Source organism: Dreissena polymorpha, chromosome 4 (assembly GCF_020536995.1).
Source record: "Dreissena polymorpha isolate Duluth1 chromosome 4, UMN_Dpol_1.0, whole genome shotgun sequence".
NCBI classification, from domain to species: Eukaryota; Metazoa; Mollusca; class Bivalvia; order Myida; family Dreissenidae; genus Dreissena; species Dreissena polymorpha.
Window position 1 is genome coordinate 64,957,532 of NC_068358.1, and position 21,998 is coordinate 64,979,529.

The 21,998-nt window shown below is 36.5% G+C and overlaps 1 protein-coding gene and 1 long non-coding RNA gene across 6 annotated transcripts in view; both read left to right on the forward strand.

The window, feature by feature from the left end:
- Positions 1-244: 244 nt before the first annotated feature.
- LOC127876321 (uncharacterized) lies at positions 245-2,592 on the forward strand. Its single transcript, XR_008047794.1, has 3 exons — positions 245-400; positions 861-1,369; positions 1,859-2,592. It is a non-coding gene; the product is annotated as an uncharacterized LOC127876321 (long non-coding RNA).
- A 1,506-nt stretch (positions 2,593-4,098) lies between these two features.
- The window catches only part of LOC127876286 (cyclin-dependent kinase 8-like), a 104,936-nt gene continuing 87,036 nt past the window's right edge, over positions 4,099-21,998 (forward strand). Inside the window, exons 1-4 of one of the 5 annotated variants that reach the window (XM_052421409.1) lie at positions 4,099-4,306; positions 7,792-7,867; positions 12,070-12,180; positions 17,946-18,086. In XM_052421409.1, the coding sequence (XP_052277369.1) occupies positions 4,179-4,306; positions 7,792-7,867; positions 12,070-12,180; positions 17,946-18,086 (456 nt within the window). In that variant the 5' untranslated portion in view covers positions 4,099-4,178. The remainder of the gene's footprint in view (positions 4,307-7,791; positions 7,868-12,069; positions 12,181-17,945; positions 18,087-21,998) is intronic. The other 4 variants (XM_052421407.1, XM_052421406.1, XM_052421410.1 and 1 more) reach the window with 4 other exon arrangements.

Sequence of the window (21,998 nt, forward strand, 5' to 3'; positions counted from 1 at the left end):
TCGGTGTTGAAAGTTTCTGTAGACTGCTGTTTATAACGACAAACTGCGAATGTAAGAAGTAGTATATTGTAGAAATACATTATGATTAAAATGTTTGCCCTTATGCGCTTCCGTAGATTTTTTTTCTGATGGCACTGATGTAGGGCTTGATTTCCACGTGTATGACCCTAGTACATGCAGACCGAGAGTACTATGCTACATGGGTTTATACATGAGTTAGTAAAGCTTTGATCGTAAATAACAGCTTTACAATTTCCTGATGTAGAATGTCACTTACTCACAGTGTATAAACCAATTGTATCATCCCAGGATGTTGCGATGTGATTGTCATGGCGTGACGGCAATATTTACATACCGCTGTTAATTATGTTACAAATCAATGGATTAATACTGCAAAAAAGTAAGTAAAGTCTGTACTTTATATGTCGTAGAGAATTAAGTTTCCCTTGAGAACGTATAAATCCGCTTCGAAGAAGTTGTTGTTTATGAAAACATTGAAAATCACCGAAGAAAACTGGAAAACACATATTGTTCTATCCCAAAATATCCTTTTTTGTATAAAATCTGTTTCGAAATATACATATTATTGTATGTAAAATATTGCAATTGAAGTCAAATAACTGTTATGATACATATAATCTATCGGCATTTTGAATATACTAAGATATAGATTTAAATACACAAGATGGTTTTTAAAATGACTGTATCATATATTGCAGTGATGCTGTATCATTGATTGCGATTACATTATATGCATTCCGTATCAATTATTGCGATAAATCTATGCCGATTTTGCAGATTTGGTATCATTTATTGTGATTAACAATACTTGATAAAGTCTTGTATTTTGTCTGTTTTAGGCACAATGGAAGAATTCCAATGCATTTACTGTGATTTTTCAACAAGCGTTTTCGGACACACAATCACTGCACATCAAACCATGGAAGTAGAAACCTGAAAATAAAAATCTCAAAATAATGTGCTACCAACAAAACATTATCATCGTATTCCAAAGAATTTCAAATCATAACAAAATAGTTAAAATCTTCCAGTATTATTCAAAATAATGAAACAAAAACAATACGAATTTTAAAATGTGAACAAGAATCACCATTGAAAAAAATTCCGAAGCCAACAACATCAGTTAAAGATGTGCACAGAACGCTTGAAGAAAATAGTGAAATTGGAGGCAATGATGAAGCTGATCTTAATGTTTACTTTGAAGACATGTCATTACTGGAAACATCGACTGCAGTGCAAACAGAACCATGTTTTGTGGTTAAGACCGATGCAATTGAAGAACGTGACATTGAAACAATTGAATATTTATCCGGCAAAATTCCAGCGGTGTTGGAATACCTTAAAGCGGGTATATACGATTTTTTATATGTGTTTAATTGTAATATATTGAAACAATATGTTACAATAACACAAAATAGGCAAAAAAAATTATACATTAAAGCCGAATTTCATAAAATGCAACAAAGACAAATAAGCGCCCCGAGCCGATAGTGACGTACATATTGTCCTACTATAACCGAAGCATTCGTCTTTGTATTAGGATCGGAGTTAGTGTTCGTGTGTCGTAGGAATAGATATCGTTGCAAGGATTCAAATAAACCGTTAAACTAAGTTTCGATTCAAATCGTACATGTATGGTATACATGCTGGCGAATTCGGCTGTACAGCCGTTTTCAATTTCAGAATTAAAAATCTGGCTTATTTCGCATTTTTCGACACATGTTCTTCTTAACTTTTATTTTAATTTATATTGAACTATATATATAATAAGTGTTTTACACAGTTTATATAAATTCATAAATATTTGACAAAATCGTATATACCCGCTTTAAATCAGAAAATCAAGTTGAAATGTATGTGAAATTTACTTAGTTACCGTTGTCGAACATTGCATTTTTACTGTTCGTTGATGTTGTGGAATTGTTTTCATTATAAAGCACCCGTGATATGCGATATTCCGAAGATGTGAAGCAGTTTTTGCGGATATGACTTCAGCTTTTTAAAGGGAAATTTCTCAAGTTTATGTTGGAAAAATCAAGGGCAGGGCAGACATTCTATATTAATGTTTCCCAAGAAATGCATAGAGTTAATATAAATCACCAAAATAATCATTACTATCACTCCCATCATGATGATCATCAGTAAAGTTGGTATCATCATTAGCAACAGCACCAGCACCAGTAGCAGCATAAACTGTTCGTACTCGCAATCTGTGTTAAATTACGAATGACCTGAGAGAGAAACAAGAAATGATATTTTCTTCAACTTTATAATGAAAGGGTAACCTTGAATTTGGATCATTTAGAATTCAACTTTATAATGAAAGGGTAACCTTGATTTTGGATGATTTAGAATTTGCATTATTTTTCCAAAACATATTCACATGTATATAATGTACACTTACGTGTGCGAATTACTGAAATCCCGTATTACTATAGGCCATGCAACAGTGGCTATATCATGAATGCATATTAATATAGAACGAAGTTTCAGCTTAAATAAATTTGAAATAAATAACGGACAGAAATGCCTGCAAATTATATTCCTTAAACCGAAAAGAGTATTACAAAATCTCCACAGTCACTTCAATGTTATTTACCAACAGTTGTACACGCATGTGTGTGCCAGCCATCTATTTACACAAGTGGTTAGCGTGTGGCTATGATATTTATTAGTGAAAATATCATTTTGAATGATAAATAATCATATTATAACGAAAAATTAACTTTTCTGAAAAAAAATTCACTATCAAATATATATATTACAAGGTATCCAACTCGAAATCATCAAAAACGGGGTGCATCGCTTTGAACAGGCATTACTTTATCAATTTTGCAGCGATTTTCACGATCTCAGTCTTATTCAACGCAGAAATGAATTTCCTTTCTGGAAATGTATATGTCTTGCGATATTTTTACAAATGCTGGGTCAATTTTTAAGAAATAACACGATACACAACTCGCATGACCCAGTTGACACTGATCATGCAGTATTTAAGACTGAAATCTTCACGGAGTAAAGGGCATTTTCCCTGCAAAGTTCACGAACTTCGATACCATTATTCAATAAAACGTATGAAAAAACATTAATACCGTGCTTGCCGTTACATTATGCATCAAAACTAACTGTCCAGCGCCGTTTGAAACCTTTGTTTACATACATTTCAACTAACTGACGTTTTAAACACACGAGTGATTTCATTGGTCCAATGCGGAGGTGTGTCTTTACGACTGGAGTTTTCATTCATAAATATTGCATGATCAGTGTCAACTGGGTCATGCGAGTTGTGTATCGTGTTATTTCTTAAAAGTTGACCCAGCATGTGTAAAATATTACAAGACATATACATTTCCAAAAAAGGAAATTCATTTCTGCGTTGAATAAGACCGAGATCGTGAAAATCGCTGCACAATTGATAAACATATGGCTGTTCAAAGCGATGCACCTCGTTTTGGGGTGATTTTGAGTTGCATACCTTGTTATATATATATATATATATTTGATAGTGATTTTTTTTTCAGAAAAGTTATTTTTTCGTTATAGTATGATTATTTATCATTCAAAATGATGTTTTCACTAATAAATATCATAGCCACACGCTAACCACCTGTGATTTGAAAATATTAATTATTAATTTTATTTTAAAAGAATTAAAAAGTTGTTAATGTTAACACATGGATAAATATTCATTGATGACAATCGTAACAATAGATGAGCACTTCACTTCACCATGGATGGATGATGTCTACAGTGAATATTTTTGAATTACTTAACATGATATTGATTGAAAAACTGCGACAACTGTTGACAATTAACTATTATACAGTAGTATTATAAAAGTCATTTTAATAATGTGAAAGTTCTTTTAAATGAAATTTTAATACGGTTAAACACGGTTCAATGTTTCAATAAAATTTTCACAAATAAAGACAAAAATGATTTTGTGACAATGACGAACACCATTTTATGTAAGACATATACTATAAACAATGAAAAGTCGACAAAGTGTATTTGAGCTTTATCTCTTAGTATTAATTGTACATTTCTGGGTGCATTAAGGTGTCTTGTGGTGTTTAAATGGACCTGGTCCGGAAAGGGAGATTACACAGGGCATTCACATCAAAACAGAGTAATCAATAGACAATTCAGTTTTGATTATGGACTACGAATTTAAGCAAAAAACTGCACAAGAGAGAAAAAAAGTTGAAGACTTGTTCGATTATGAAGGATGCAAAGTTGGACGTGGAACATATGGCAGCGTTTACAAGGCTGAAAGCAAAGATAGGTAGATTTAAATCTCTGACTTGGTTCTTATTATCTTAATCTTCTTTCGATCTTTGTCTATTCCATGCAAAGATCTATCAAAGATTCATGTCACCAGTTCTCGTCGATTTTCGCGGCAACCGATATTTCAGTCAAGTGATAATCTAATCTACACATGTGCAGCAGTGTTCCTTCTGAACTTTAAAAAGTTGTCGCAACTTACTTTCGCCAAATTAAACGAGTTATGGAGGTTTCGGTAAATAACAAGTTCGTTAAATTGGATTTATATAGTAAATGCCGCGGAGGTTTCAGTAAATTGGTATTAATAGGGATTATCGCACCTTTAGTCGATAAGCGTGTACACAAATAGAGTTGTTTGGCACTAATTAAACTAGAAATGGCGCGGTAGAGGCCAACGCGTATCCCCACGCCGCATGTTTGACCCAGGGGGCGCCCCAGGGTTGATAATGGGGCCATGCATAGTTGAGATTTACCGTATTGTCATAAGATATGGTCAGTATCAATTTGAATTAAGTCAGTGTAGAAATGAAGAATTTATAGTAGAAGGCAATTTTGGGTGGGCGTGGTCTATGTGGGCGAGGGCACCCCAGGGTTGGCAAGCCGGCCAAGAGAACACGCGCTCAGACGGAACCGACGTTGCCGGAACAGCCAGAATACTTCGGGCGACATATGCCAACTTTGGAAATCGCGATTCGTTGCAACGCCATCACTCAAGAGCAGGAGTTGTGCAGTCCAGTTTTTCAGCTAAATATAGCTGAAGTTCGTCTTCTGTGACATTCTCCGGGGAAGAAATAAGGAAGTCCAGACGCTTTGAAAGCGTCCCCATGTCGGGTTTCTCACGAATTGTCACACTCAGAGGGACGTCGTCCATGCGACCCTCAAGTATCTGGTGCATCACTTCTCGCAAGTGATTTGAAAGAAAGCTAAGTTTCTTGTGCTGCGGGTCTAATGCAGACGCCTGCATTGGTATCGAGCCCGCAGCAGTTTCTGTGAAGGGCTTAAACCGCTCAATAAGTTCGTCAGACAAGGTCTTCTTGACATTGTTTATTAGGAGTGTATCGCCCGGTTGCTTCTGAAGCGACGTCTTTACCAAGCCCGCAACAATAGGGAATATTTTGGACACCGAAACGTCTTTGTCTTTCCCCATGTAGGTTGTAACATCTGTGAACGGCTTTAGAACGTCAGCAAGTTCCGAAACCATGGACCATTCATTGTCTTTGAGCACAAGGTCCATGTCAGACTTTCGAGTAACGTCACTGTCAAGCATGATGTCTGTTACCACACGCCTGAGCTGATGAAGGCGACTTAACATCATTTGTGCAGAATTCCATTGTGTCGGTACATCCTGTATGAGAGCATATGTCGACTTGTTGGGCTCTTCCTGTTGCAGTTCCTGTCGTAGGTGGAGTTCCGCTGTTAGCTTGGTTGAGTGCTTGAAGTGCCCTACTAGTTTTCGGCACTTTCCAGTGTCCTTAAGGCGGGACGCTAAGTTTTCTGCCGTATGACGTTCTGGCATAGCGGCACGTCTGGAGAACGTTGGAGTGGAGACGCCAGTCATTGTCAATATGGTGACACATCACGGTCAGATAACTCACCGTAGAGTTTGATGTCCAAGTGTCCGCTGTAATGGCAGCTGTAGTCACTTTCTCCAGCTGCTGTTGTAGAGTTGCCCGTTCCTCATTGTATCGTTTCTCTATACAAGCACGGATGGTGCCACGGCTGGAAACCTTATATGACAGGGCTGCTATGGCCATCATCTCCTAGAAACCACTGCCCTCCACTACGCTTAGTGGAAGACAGTCGCAGACAATCCAGTCTGCAAGTGCACGTGTCACTCGCTCGGTTGTTGAAGGCGACATCTCAATCGAAGACGATGGTGCAAAGTCAAGCGTTGTCTGTTTTATAGTCTTAGAAGGTAAGCTCGGCAGCGGATGGAGCTTCAAGTACGAGTGCAAATTGCTCGTACTGCCGCCATATCCGTAGCTGTAGCGCATGCCGAGAGCCGCCTGCGACACAAAGACATTGTGGGAACAACAGCAGTGGGAACACAAGGTCTGGGCTCTACTAAGTCGAGGAGTTGGAAGAAGGCAGACAGTAGGACAAGGAGGGAGATGGTCCAGGCAGAGGTACGTTTGGCCGAAGAAGAAGATTGAGGCATAAGGGCAGTGGCAATGGGATGCCAGGGTGCTTGGACGAAGTGGCAGACTACAGGAAAGAAGATGACCTGGGCGGATATCTGGCACAGCGAACCTCTACGCATAAGTTTTCTGCTCAGGTCAGTCTGCGACCTGCTACCCTCACCAGCAAACTTTCACAGATGGAGAAAACTTGACGACCCAACCTGCCCACTTTGTGGAAAGTTAGGAATGTGGAACGTACACTATCATCTTGCCAGACAGCGCTTACACAAGGAAGATACAGGTGGAGACACGACAAGGTCCTCCAAGAACTGGCAGACATAGTGGAAAGGGAGAGGCGAAAAAAGGGGACTGTGAAGAAGATCGGGAAGATGCAGTTTGTAAAGGAAGGGTAAACTGTCAAGAAGCAGCAGACGCAAGCAGCATCGATCCTAGATCGTGCGCAGTCATGGGAGATGGTGGTTGACCTGAAACGAGGGCTGGTTTTCCCAAGTGTGGTCCAGACAATACAACGTCCCGACATGGTGATCTGGTCAGCAAAGGACAAGTGTCTGGTGATGGTTGAACTTACAGTCCCTTGGGAGACGCGCTGTGATGAGGGGTGGAGAGGAAAACAGCAAAATATGCTGATCTGCAGAGGAAATGCAGGGAGAAGGGGTGGCACACGTGGCTATTCCTAGTGGAGGTTGGTGTCCGAGGCTTTCCGGCAAAGTCTCACTGGAGACTTTTCACTGCGCTTGGCCTGACAGGACGAGAAAGAAAACGAGTAGTCAACAGACTTGTGGATGCAGCGGAGGGAGCATCGAGATGGCTTTGGCTAAGGAGAGAAGAGAGGAGCTGGCAGCCAACTACTGACACATAGGGGATTGATCAACCCCTGCGGACCTACCACCATGAGAATGTCTCGAGATTAAAGGGTCGAAACATTTGGTGACTGGTGGCTCTCGACTGAGGATGTCAGTAGCCCAGCAGTTTAATGACTGTTTACATCTCATACCGTACTGTTACTAAAATGAAAATGCCTTTCTATGCCTTTTTCATCTGTAAGTGCAATTAATACATACTTTATTGCGTTTACATACTGGAATTGTCTTTTTATTTTTTTTACTTTTATTATTTAGATAAGTTATATATGCAGCTTATGTACCTATTTTCATCCCTGATTGCATTATATTATTGTACTATAAGTCATACTTTAGTACGTATATGCAGTATTGAAATAAAACCTGTTGGAGAAAAAAGTAAAATATATACCATGCCTCATTTTAAATCTGGTATTAGGATTAATGTTACAGCCAGCATTTGGAAAGAGCCATTGGTTCTACATATTTTTTTAATTTTTTTTTAGCACTGACGGAAAGGAATATGCACTGAAGCAGATAGAAGGCACTGGGATATCTATGTCCGCATGTCGGGAAATAGCAGTCAGTATTTTAATGTTGTATACATTTACATGCATGCAAATGGAAATTTGTCTCTTTTATATGTTAATTACCTCGATTGACTGTATGTTTTTTGAATATTTAACTTCTTGAGTGGAGTATTTCTCAAAAAAAGGAATTCAAAGAATACTTTATGTAATGAAAGCAGATGTTGAGAGTAAGTGCACCTTTATAATTCTTGCTTCAATATTAATGCAGTTATTTGCTCAAGGTAACATTCTTTGTGTGAAACTTTATTTACAAGTGTTGAGTGGATTTTACATAAAAAGACATCTTTTGAATTTGAAAGGAGTTATGACCCTTTGTACATGTATCTTGAAAAAATGCTTTTTTGTGTGTCCGGAGCCATAACTTGGAAGTGCTTTGGCTGATTATATTGAAGCTTGGTATGAGTATATATATTGATAAGAGGACGATGCACGCCAAATGGCATTGTACACCATCTGTTCATAACGAAGTTATGGCCCTTTGTATCTTGAAAAATGCTTTTTTGAGTGACAAATATAACACTTTTGTGTCCAGAAGCATATTGGCGGGAGATATCAATTCAACGAATTTGCTTGTTTGTTTGTGTATGTGGAGCATAACTGCATCATTATTACAGGGATTAAACAAACACAAATTGTGAAGGATTGAAAGTAGGACGAAGGATATTATAATAGAGGCCTGAGGGGTGTAGAGGAAGTTCAGAGTAGAAAGAAACAAGCTGTAAATGCTTAAGAAGGAATTAGGGATTCTTAAATATATTCAGCTTTTTTATGCCAGCAGCATGTCATGCAGAGAGGCATGTGGCAATTAGCCTCTCTGTTAGTTGAATCTTTTTTGTCAGTACATACGTACAAGGTTAACCCAAAAGACGTTTTGTATAAAGGTTTGACACTATCATCACACCCAGATCACCTTTGCCTAATTTTTACCCTGACATTGACCTACTTGAAGACTGATTTAAAATGTCAAATATCCTTGTTAACGTATAATGACCTGTTTCTGTAACATCAATATTTCTTCTACAAAAGCTCCGATACTTGCATGGATGATGTCTTTGAGCCCTATCAACACACATCACCTGACCTCAAATTGACCTTGACATTCACCTACTTTGCTCTTGGACTTGTTAAGCAAGTCCATATTACAAGTTAGCATAAAATGACATTTTTTTCTAACATAATTATGCTTGCTACAAAGCTTTTATACTTGCAAGGATGACTAATTAATAAGGTCCCAATTCTTAGTTGACCCTTCATTTTACATCAATATTAGTTACTAAGAAGCTTTGATATTATCATTTAACACTCAACACACATCACTTGATTTCAATGTGACATTGACATAGAAATACTTTTTCTCAAAGACTAATTAAACAAATTAAAGTCTTGATTTACCCAAATTTTTACCATTCACTTTTTAAAACATCAATCTACTTACTAAAAGGCTTTGATATTTCCATTCCACAATCAGCACATTAAAAACAAATAACATTTTGATCTTGACATTTACCTTATTTTGGACTTAGACTTATTAAAATGAGGCAATAAATCAAAAATGATTAATCTTTCACTGTGGGCATCTTTGTTTATTGAATGCAGCATTTTGTTATTCCCCGGGTAGGATGGCATATAGCAGTCTGTCTGTCTGGTATTCTGTTTTCTGGAGTTTTTTTCGCAACGCTTTAAGATATTGAGCTGATTTTTGGTATGTAAGTCTACCTAAATGACCTACAGATGAAGTGTAAAATTTGTTTCGGTCCGTTGATTTTTGATGAAGATACGACCTTGTAATATTTTCCGTTTTTCCGTTGTTTGTTTGGCAATTCTTTCAGATATTGAGGTTTTTTAATGGATATGTTTGTCGTCATACTTGCCCTACAGATGAAGTATGACATTCATGCCGGTCCATTGATTTTTGGCGAAGGTATGGGCCTTGGACTTAATTGCACTTGTATATCAAATGCTATCAAAAATATTTCAACATACTCTTGTTTTGAAAAAAAGTATAAACATTCAAACTTAAATCCATCCCATAAATAATGGCTGTTAGCTTCATTGGAGGTAAATTAGCAGTTTCACCTTGATTGTTATATGCCTGTTCTTTAGTTTGGGTAGGATTGTCGGCAGGCGAAAAATTTCATTTAGGTATCACTAAATTGATTTAATTTGAAACCATTATTATTCGTCAGCCATTAATTTTCGTCTATTTCGTCAGTGGACCAAGTGATGAATTTAAGATCCTAACGAATAATTATGTCCAATGTTTAAACAAAATTAAGTGTGAATTACGGTAGGCATGAGACATTAAAATCCTATGTAATTCATGCATACATACTTCGTCTGTTTTGTAGTCAAGATAAAAGCAAAGGGGTGCACATTATACAGTGTACTTAACTGACATGTGGCATTGCTGTAAAACATCGATGCAGTTAAGCTGTATTGAATGCGTTGACATTGTTTAGGTAGAATAGTAATTATAAGGGCTAATTGTTAACATCTTAATCACCCATTGTGTGTATTGTGTTTTTCAAGGGTGTTGACTAAATGGCAGTTGGCCTCGTTGTTTCAAACACTCGTTAATGGTTATTTTGTCCTGCTAATCTGGTAATCATAACAATAAACTTGTCAATTGCATACAATAATAAGGGCTCTTAACTGTCACCTGATAACAAAAGACTTTTAATTGGCATGTGACAAACATGACTCCAAAGTGTCCTCCCTTTTCCCCACCACCAATCGTTGCAACCGATTTATTGCGGACATGTACAAACAAATAGGATATTGACTGACAATTTTTTTTTTTTTCAATCAGAAATTGGGGAATTTAAGTGCTGACGAAATAGTAATTTTTTAGAAATGACAAAAAAATTTGCTGACGAAAATACTGTGAAACCATTATTATTCGTTGGGCATTAATTTTCATCTATTTTGTCAGTGGACCAATTGACAAATTTAAGATCCTAACTAAATATGGCCAGTGTTTAAACAAAATTATGACTGAACTACCGTAGGCATTAAACATTAAATTCTGACGTAATTCACGCATACAAACTTTGTCTGTTTCGTAATCAAGATAAATCCGGTTTTGACACAAAGGTGTGTACATTATACAGTGTACTTAACTGACAAGTGTAAAACTGACTGCAGTAAAGCTGCATTGAATGCATTGACTTCGTTTTGGTAGAATAATAATGATTAGCGCTAATTATTAACAACTTAATTACCCATTGTGTGAAGCGGATCCGGATCAAAGACAATAAACAAAATTAAAAGGTGACGATGTGTGATCAACATCTGACCGAAATAGATTTTATTACAAATAAATAAAGAACACATTGATTTGTGTTTTGTTGTTTGCGTTTAACAATTAATTTGTAAATGACATATAATAATAAGGGTCCATTAATATCACATGATAACAAAAGATCAGTTAATTGGCATGTGACAAACAGGCCCCACCTCCTGCAAGTGAGTTCCAAGTGTCCTCCCCCCTTTCCCCACCACTATTTGTATTACAAACAAATCGGATATTGACTGACGCATTTTTGTTTATTTTGTTTTTTATAATCAGAAATAGGCGAATTTAAGTGCTGACAAAATAGTCATTTTTATGAAAAATGACGAAATTAAGAGCTGACAAAAATAAATGGTTTCACTCTTATTGTTCATTCATATCATTAAAAATAAAGACAATAATGTTAATAAAACCTCATAAATCTTAAGATTAGGTTTAACCATTATTTTATGAGGAAGTGCATATAGATTGCCCATGTCTGTATCCCATGGTTATAAAAATGTATAGGTTCTTGTGGTATACAAATTTGCAAACGTATTAACCAGATTGTAAACTTGTGCACATCCATGTTTTGGTTGGATATTTTGGACATAACCGCAGTTACTGCCCCCTTTTCCATGAATCTGATAACATGCTTGTGGTGAGCTTTTGTGATAGTCTTTTTCTGTTGTGCATTGTGTGTCGTCAGCCATGCGTTGTCTGTTGTCAAAAGTTATTTCTGGGCTGAAACTTCACAAGCGTATTATCCAGTGTATGAACTTTTGCATTTCCATACTTGTGTTTTTATCCGACATATAAAGTATAGTTTTCAGACAAAATTAAAATCTGTGTCCTTCTGGTACATTTCTAGTATATACAATTTTTGCCATTTAACTTTATAATTACTATTTCACATCTTTCAGCTTCTTAGAGAATTGAAACATCCTAATGTCATCAGTCTACAAAAAGTGTTTCTTTCTCATCAAGACCGGAAAGTCTGGCTCCTGTTTGATTATGCTGAGCATGACCTGTGGGTAAGACAATCATAACAATTTAAATTCAAAAGACCAAACCTAAGGGAAGATCTAGAGAGAAATAGCTATTTTTGGCTTTCCCATTGCCTTCTCTTTGGACTGGTCAACACAAAAGTTGTAAATGTGCAGGCATTGAAGAATCCACTCGACCGCTCGCATATGTGAGTGAAGTTGATGGTCGGGCGAGTAAAGTTTGTTAAATACTCGACCGACCGAGCGAGTGCTGTTTTCCAAGTTGAGAAATATAAATTAAGTTCCAGAACTCCTGCCACATCGATACAAATTGCGAACAATTTTTCAAACGAACAAAAAATAGGTTTAGTACACAAAGAAACTGCTCTTTCGTTTTGATGAAAAATTACGACAAGGGCACAGTAAAAATAATTCTTAAAATCGGCTGCGCTCTTTTCGTAGGTGTCAGTGCTCTTAGCTAATTGATTAAAAGTGAAAAAAAACAACAGTTAAATATATTGGTCATTCCGTGAAGAATAACATTTTAAATGTAAATATCAATAAAAAATAATACATAACTGGTTAATTATAATACTTCTTATATTTAATTAAAAATAAACAGAAACAATAATTATTAATTAACAGAATAATTCGTGATCAGAAGCCTTAACCAAAATTTACCATATTGTAACCATTTGTCAATCAAGCGTGTCTTTCAGTAAAAGTTCGTCTGAAATATTAAAACTCGGCATGGAAAAGGGTTCTATTTAAAATATCTGCAAGGTGGTGGAGACAGGGAACAGAAAGAAATGTCATCAAAACGAGAAGCGGAAAGTATTGAGAAAAGGAAACAGGTGTAGAAAACTTAAGGAAAGCAAATAAAATCCATCAGATAATGTAGTTAATTTGTTTGCAGTTTAGTGTCACTATGTTGCATAGGTTAAAAAGGTTCTGGTTGATCATAACTATAAATATAGATATATATTTTGTTTAAATGCAGGGCGAGTAGATTAAGGTGAAGGGCGAGTGGATTGTCAGGCCTACTCGCCCTGCAGGGCGAGAGGCTCTGGAAAAATTCTTCAATGCCTGATGTGTTATTTATCCCCCCACTTTCGGGAGAAGAGTGGGTGGCATAAAGATTTGCCCTTAATCGTTCTTCCTTCCATCGAATTTTCTGTTTTACTTTATTCAAAAAGTATTGCTGATAGAGGCATGAAAACATATTAACCAGCATGACTACGAACATGGGTAACTCAATATTTTGATTAGAATCATTTTGCATATCTGGTGGTTAGTCCCTTTATAGCAAAAAAAGACCCCAGCATCTACTGATGCCAAGATGCATACAGTGATTGGCCATTCTGTCCTATGGTCCGTCCCTTCCTAGGTCTGCACTTATGGGATAGACATTGTGGGGAATTTATAACGTGTATTGGGGGATAAAATAACCTGTGGGGTCAACCTTACATGCTTATTGAGATTCATTATTCATTGGTCATTTTGGGGTCTATAAAATGGACCCCACATAAAAATTAAATTTTGATATGGACAACACAATTATATTGATTGACCCAATGGGAGACTAATTATACTATGATGACAGGCTGACTGGTTCCCACCAGTTCAGATCAAGTGCTCATTGTAACAAATGAAACGCCTGGGGTATTTCTTTATCAGAGGTAATAATGTGCCTGAAGACTTGCCAGTGGGGACCACAGATAATAGTGGCTTCCAATGGGTAAGTCCTTTTCTGTTCTCAACTTTAGGGACAGGAAATAATAGCAGCTACCAATGGGTAAGTCCTTGTCTGTTCTCAAGTGTAGGGATGGGAAATAATAGCAGCTTCCAATCGGTAAGTCCTTTTCTGTTCTCAACTGTAGGGACAGGAAATTATAGCAGCTTCCAAGGGGTAAGTCCTTGTCTGTTCTCAACTGTAGGGATGAAAAATAATAGCAGCTTCCAATCGGTTAGTCCTTTTCTGTTCTCATCTGTAGGGACTGGAAATAATAGTGGCTTGGAATGAGTAAGTCCTTTTCTGTTCTCAACTGTAGGGATGGGAAATAATAGTGGCTTCGAATGGGTAAGTCCTTTTCTGTTCTCAACTGTAGGGACTGGAAATAATAGTGGCTTCCAATGGGTAAGTCCTTTTCTGTTCTCAACTGTAGGGATGGGAAATAATAGTGGCTTCGAATGGGTAAGTCCTTGTCTGTTCTCATCAGTAGGGATGGGAAATAATAGTGGCTTCCAATGCAAAAGTCCTTGTCTGCTCTCAACTGTAGGGATGGGAAATAATAGCAGCTTCCAATAGGTAAGTCCTTGTCTGCTCTCAACTGTAGGGACAGGAAATAATAGCTACTTCCAATGTGTAAGTCCTTTTCTGTTCTAAACTGTAGGGACTGGAAATAATAGTGGCTTCCAATAGGTAAGTTCTTGTCTGTTCTCAACTGTAGGGACTGGAAATAATAGTTGCTTCGAATGGGTAAGTCCTTGTCTGTTCTCAACTGTAGGGATAGGAAATAATAGCTACTTCCAATGGGTAAGTCCTTTTCTGTTCTCAACTGTAGGGACTGGAAATAATAGTGGCTTCCAATAGGTAAGTCCTTGTCTGTTCTCAACTGTAGGGATGGGAAATAATAGTGGCTTCCAATTGGCAAGGCCTAAGTCTGTTCTAAACTGTAGGGACAGGAAATAATAGCAGCTCCCAATGGGTATGTCCTTGTTTGTTCTCAACTGTAGGGACGGGAAATAATAGTTTTAAATTAAGAAATTCTAATTTAACATTTACAGAAACTAATTACAAATTTAGAGATCTTTTTAACTAAATAAAGTAATTATTAACTGTAGATGGGAGATGGTAGACATAAAGGTGTCGTGTAAATTGAAATATAAAACACTGTTGTTTTGTTATTCACATACAATGATATCAAAGGAACAAGATGCCTATACAAATAATGTAAATAAATGATATTTATCACAATATTCTTTGGATTACGTTTTTCTTTAATATGTATGACGAAACAAACAGGTATAGACATAGTCACTCGCCAACATAACAACTGATCTCTTTGAATTAAAATATCACTGAATTGAATACTTACTTTCGAAGTCTCGAATGTATGTTCTAATCAATATATTTTACAATAGAGTCAGGAAATCACTAAAATAGTCTGATATCAAATTTCATGTACATGTAGCATGTGTATATGTTATTATTGATTATACGTACAGAAATGAGAAAGCATTTTTGAAATGTGAACAAAAACAATGCTTTAAATAAACAGCAAGTAAAACTTCAAGTTGAAACTTTAAATTTACCAGTATTTTACTGCAAACCACCAAGGCTACGGTGGTCCACAGTAAGATCGATTTCCCAATTTACGCCCGCCATGCTCACACACTGTCACCGCCATCATGGTGAAATCACGATGGAACAACCTTCAGATCACTGTGATCGTACACGCTGACCAAAAATTGTCCACGGGGGGACTGTACTTTAGATGTAGTGTAGTTTTTTCGCAAGAACAACTAAGGTTAATAGTGGTGTTTTGAAAATTGGTATGCAGACCACTACCATTCACCAAATCACCCAAAAATCAATGATTGAAGGCAATCTGTGCCGAAAATAGTTCGGGAAGCTATACTTTACGTTATTAAAAGTTGTGCAATCTGCTGGTCATGTGGAGAAGCAATTTGCAGGGCGGAAGAGTATACTTTACGTAACATTTTTGCCTTTGATAACACAGTATTGCTTTCCAGATGAGGAAACAAAAACTACCGAAATAACAATGTGTCATGATAAGACAGAAATTGTGAACCAGGTTTTCCGAAGGAAAAAACTGGTAATTAGATTGGCGAATGTCGGCGGGCGGGCGTAACAAGCTTGTCCAGGGCATAACTTTGACGTTCATTGTGAGATTTTAAAATCATTTGCCACATTTGTTCACCATCATTAGACGGTGTGTCGCGCGAAAGAATTACGTCAATATCTCCAAGGTCAAGGTCGCCACATCTAAAAATAGATTTATTTTGAAACATGGGGGTAATTTTGAACAATCAGTTCAGTTTGAGTTGTCTCCCTTTATCAGATTTTTTTTTCAAATTGAAAACCTGGTTTTGTGACAATTTTGTCCCTTGTTTCATAATGTAACCACAAATGTTTGTCGTTCTCGTTCAGTCGGTATTGAAATCGTTCTTGAAAGACTGAATAAGCTACCAAATTTTGCCAGATTGCTATAAAAAAAAACACAGTTTGGCTTCAATTATTATCAAAAAGTATTGTGCTAAGATGTTCCATTTATAAGGAACAAATAAGGTTCTGGGGTTTGGGTGGATGGCTAGTAGCGTCCAGAGTGGCCATACAAAGCGGCGCAGCGTGCGAGGAGCCGGAAGAAGATCTTTTTTAATCATCAGCACTCCCTTAGCAAAGTATCCTTGTCCTTTTAAGGGCAACCAGACATTAATTGTCCTAAATTGTCTTCTAGAGCACATTAAGGTCTCATTGGCCAGGGTACACTGGTCTATTTGGATCAAAATTATTTCGTTGGCGAATACCCAGGCACCCAAGGTTAATGTGACCTACTTTGGCTCAAAATTAAATATTTTTCCCTGAAAGATCACAGGGGCAAGTCTGCACATAATGTAGTCGTGAAGACTCATCGATGACCTGTAAATTAACTTATGAATTACACACTTTAAAGGAGCACTATGTATTTTTTTAATAAAATTTGGAAGTGTTGTTGTTGATTTGCTAACAAATGATTCAAATGTCAGAATAAAAGTGTTTTCAATATTATATTTACTAAGGTTCAACTTACAGAGCTGGATGGGAACTAAATGGGAAGATCTACAAAAAATCTCTTTTGGGAGGGAACCTTCAATTGGGAATTTTAAGGTCCCATTTGGGAAAAATAGTTACTTTTTTCCATTTGTAATGGGTCAAATACCGGCCTTGAATTTGCCCCAAAAAACACTGAATGACCAACCTGAATAAAATGTTTGACTTTTTTTGATTGCATTTTGAATTTTTTTGATTTATTATTATGTTAATAGCTGTTTAATTTTGTATGTATGTATGTCTCTGCAAAGTTTCCTGCTTTAGCCATAATTATGTCAAATATTGATGGATTTTTAAATATCTTGGCGCATATGTGTACATTGATAAGACAACGCTCAGCCTATAACACCTTCTCTAAAACAACAAGTTATGTATTTTTTGTGTGTAAAATCTTATAGTGGTCCTTTGCTAACATTGCTCAAATGATGCCCATGGTCATGCCCAGTTTTTTTATAAGACATAAGATAGTTTGCTGTCTTGTTAATATCTTTTGGAATATTGATGGTTTCTTTTCCCTGCAAATCCTCTTGAGTGGCTTTAAACCTCCCTAATACCATTTAAATAGTCATTTTAATATATAATCTCCCGCCATCGGCGGAGGGATATTGTTTTGGCGTTGTCCGTGCGTCCGTCCGACCGTCTTTCCGTCCGTCCGGAGCCATATCTTGGAAGTGCTTTGACGGATTTCATTGAAACTTGGTATGAGTATGTATATGGATACTAGGATGATGCACTCCAAATGCCATTGTACACCATCTGTTAATAACGGAGTTATGGCCCTTTGTATCTTGAAAAAATGCTTTTTGAGTGTCAAATATAACACTTTTGTGTCCAGAAGCATATTGGCAGGGTATATCAATTCAACAAATTTGCTTGTTTTAATTGCTATTTCTTCATTCTTATTTTAACCTCCATTGGGACATAAATTTGCATGTAGTGCTGTTAATTAATTAATGAACTATGAACACTTTTTTTCCAGCATATTATAAAGTTTCACAGATCAGCAAAAGCAGCTAAGAAGCAGATCAGTGTCCCAAAGAATATGGTGAAATCGCTTCTGTTCCAGATCTTGGATGGAATTCATTACCTCCATGCAAACTGGGTTCTTCACAGGGACTTGGTGAGCAAAACTTCATGACGCGGATGTATAATTGTTTTCAACTCAAGTTGTCAATGAATAGGTTGAGCTTTTGGGGCCATTATTTGTCCCTCATACATCATCCGTCGTAAGTCAACTTTGTTAAAATGACATCTCATAAACCGCTGGGTGGGTTTTACAAAACTAAACAGGAAAGATGCTTTGGTGACTTTTCATGTATTTTTAGCTCACCTGAGCACAACGTGCTCATGGTGAGCTTTTGTGATCGCCTTTTGTCTGTCGTGTGTCGTGTGTCATGCGCCGTCAACATTTGCCTTGTGAACACTCTAGAGGCCACATTTATTGTCTGATCTTCATGAAACTTGGTCAGAACATTTGTCCCATTGATACCTCGACTGAGTTCGAAACTGGGTCATGCTGGGTCTAAAACTAGGTCACTAGGTCAAAAAAAAGAAAAACATTGTGAACACTGTAGAAGTCACATTTGATGCCCAATCTTCATGTAACTTTATTAAAATGTTTGTCTAAATGATATGTTGGTTGAGTTCAAAAATGATTCCGGTCCGTTGAAAAACATGGTCGCCAGGGGGCAGGGCAGTATTCCTTATATGGCTATTGAGAAACCTTGTGAACACTCTAGAAGTCACAATTTTCGCCCAATCATCATGAAAGTTGGTCAAAACATTGGTTTCATTGATATCTCGCACGAAAATGGTCCAGATTGGTGAAAAAACATGGCCGCCAGGGGTCGGGGCAGTTTTCCTTATATGGCTATAGTAAAACCTTGTTAACACTCTAGAGGCCACATTTATTGTCTAATCTTCATGAAATGTGGTCAGAAGATTGGTCTCAATGATATCTTGGATTGGTTTGAAAATGGTACGTTTGCTTGAAAAACATGGCTGCCAAGGGGCGGGGCATTTTTCCTTATATGGCTATACAGTGTATATGGCTATAGTAAAACCTTGTGAACACTCTAGTGCCCACATTTATTGTCCAATCTTCATGAAATCTAGTCAGAAGATTGGTTTCAATTATATCTTGGATGGGTTCGAAAATGGTGACGTTTGCTTGGAAAACATGGCTACCAAGGGCGGGGCATTTTTCCTTATATGGCTATAGTAAATTCTTGTTAACACTCTAGAGGCCACATTTATTGTCCGATCTTCATGAAACTTGGTCAGAAGATTCATCCCAATAATATCGTGGACGAGTTAAAAAATGGTGCTGGTTGGTTGAAAAACATGGCCACCAGGGGGCGGGGCATTTTTCCTTTTATGGCTATAGTAAAACCTTGTTAACACTCTAGAGGCCACATTTATTTTCCGATCTTCATGAAACTTGGTCAGAAGATTTGTCCTAATGATATCTGGGATGAGTTCGAAATGGTTTCGGTTGCTATAAAAACATGGCCACCAGGGGGCGGGGCATTTTTCCTAATATGGCTATATATTGTGCTTTAGTAAAACCTTGTTAACACTCTAGAGGCCACATTTATTATCAGATCATCATGAAACATGGTCAGAAGATTAGTCCCAATGATATGTTGGATGAGTTGGAAAATGGTTCCGGTTGGTGGAAAAACATGGCTGCCAAGGGGGCCCGGCATTTTTCCTTATATATAAGCTATAGTTAAACCTTGTTAACACTCTAGTTATTCTTACAATAATGATTCTTTAAATTACAATTTTTAATAACTTTTAAATTCATTAATGATAGTTAATAACTTATAAATTCATTAATGATAGATCAGGTATATTTTCATTGTATGATAATTCTTAAGAAATGAAATAAATGCTTTAAACTCTCTGTAAGTGTGGATACAGATCAGTGGTCAGTGCTGACTGACTATTGGGGTTATTTACCCTCGGGACTTCGGTTAAAAACCATTGCCCGAGCACACTGCTTAACATAGAACTCTGCATAAAAAGCCGAAAACGGCCATAAAATGGACAGCCCGATTTTACTGGGCTGTACCATTGGTATAAATATAAAACTTTGCAGTGTTGGTGCGGTGCCTTAATAAAAATCAATTGGTTTAAAAATATATAACCTTTATATGAAGCGTTAAAAAGACGCAGTGCTATACAGTGAATAGGCCTATCGCGGTTAAAAAGCGGCGTTTTAATTGGTTGATGCGTTTATATAACGATGGCGCTGATTGGCCGAAATTTCTTATTAAGGATTGCCAGTAGGTCAATCCGTTTTAAAATAGATTTTCCCACGGCTGACTTTGTACTTTTAAGAAAAAGTAAACAATGATGGTTGATATGCAAAAATATAAATGAAAGAACAAGAATGAGTTAATACAAAAAGACTACTATGTTTTTGTTACATTACTGTACTTATTATTAATTTATTTCATTCATATGATGTTGTTATTGTATGTTATTCTTTGTATTGTTTTTTAAGGAGGAGAGAGAGAAAGAATAGCCCAATTTTTATAAGTAAAGATGGTGAAAACACACATACTGTTGTATGTGGCAGCATCATTACCAGACCCACTGTTCAGTATATACTGCAATGGGTTTGTTGGAGTCTTTAGACTTTGTGATCTGTGGTTTAAAAATTTGAATCCAAATAGGACTATTTAATATATTAATTATAGCAAAAGGAACACACAGATGTGTATTATGTTTGTGTAACAATATAATAATATTTGAGGGTTTTCCAGATCACAAAGTGGTTGAACATTGCCACAATATGTTTACATGCATAGTCAAGTACCATTTTTATGTGTATGTTTAAAGTTTAAACTAAACGCCAAACAACAAGATCTAATCATAAGAAAGATATGTTTATATCTAAGAACATTTATTAATAGGGATGCCAGAGCCTGATTTAACAGCTCTCAATTGTAGAGTGAAGTTGCATGTGCAAATGCAATTATATGAGAAGGAAAGGAAAAAAAAAAAAAAAAAAAGACAATATATGATATCACATAGAGTGTGTAACTCTCAATTATATATTAATATTGCAATTGAGTATTGAGTTGTTAAAAATTTAATGAGTACAAGTTTATGTATGTGGCTCAATGTTGAACACTTGCAGACAGGGAATATAGCCGTAATGCTCCAACATAAGACCCTGTCTGTATGGAACTTAAGGAGGATTGGGCTATGGAAAAGAGAGATCCCCCCAGAGTGGCATTAAAACAATATTTAAAAGTGGGTTTAGTAATAAACCCTTATATGTTAAGGGCAATAACTTACGTGTCTCCAAACGGTCACCTTCATAGGGCCACATAAAAATTAAGGGTAAGACAATGTACTTTACAGTTAAAAATAAGACAAAGACAGCTAAATTTGTACAAGATGTACATTATTTACAATATGTACAGGACTATATGCATATATATATTTAAAATACATGTTGCCACCCTGGAGGGTTGAAAGAAGGAGAGATTTTATGGAAGTGTAGGCCGATATGGGTGGGGGAAAAGAAGAGCCAGCAGGGGTGGTGTCACTCAGTTGTACTAAGGGAGATAATTGTGATGATGAAGTCTACAATGGTTGTTTCCCCTGAACCAGAGGGAGTGCACGGTAAATGAAAAATAGTTTGTATACTATTGAAGGAAAATTGATAATGATGAAATGTAAAATGGTAAAAAGACCAAATATTACCTAGATACGTTAAGATAAACCCAAAAAGCTCTAATCTATCCAATATTATTAGTATACTGATGATAACATTGTAGGAAATAATACTAAAGTACCTTATATGGTATCCAAATGACAATTAGACAGTAAAACCGAGGCAATTTGCTATATAAAATAGCAATTTAATATAAAAAAATTAGGATATTTGCTATAAAAGTAGCAATTTTAACATGAGTTAATGCAATAATAATAAAATAAAGGCAATTTGCTATATAAAATAGCAGTTTTCACAAAAATAAGGAAATTGCTACACAAGATAGCAGTTATAATAATC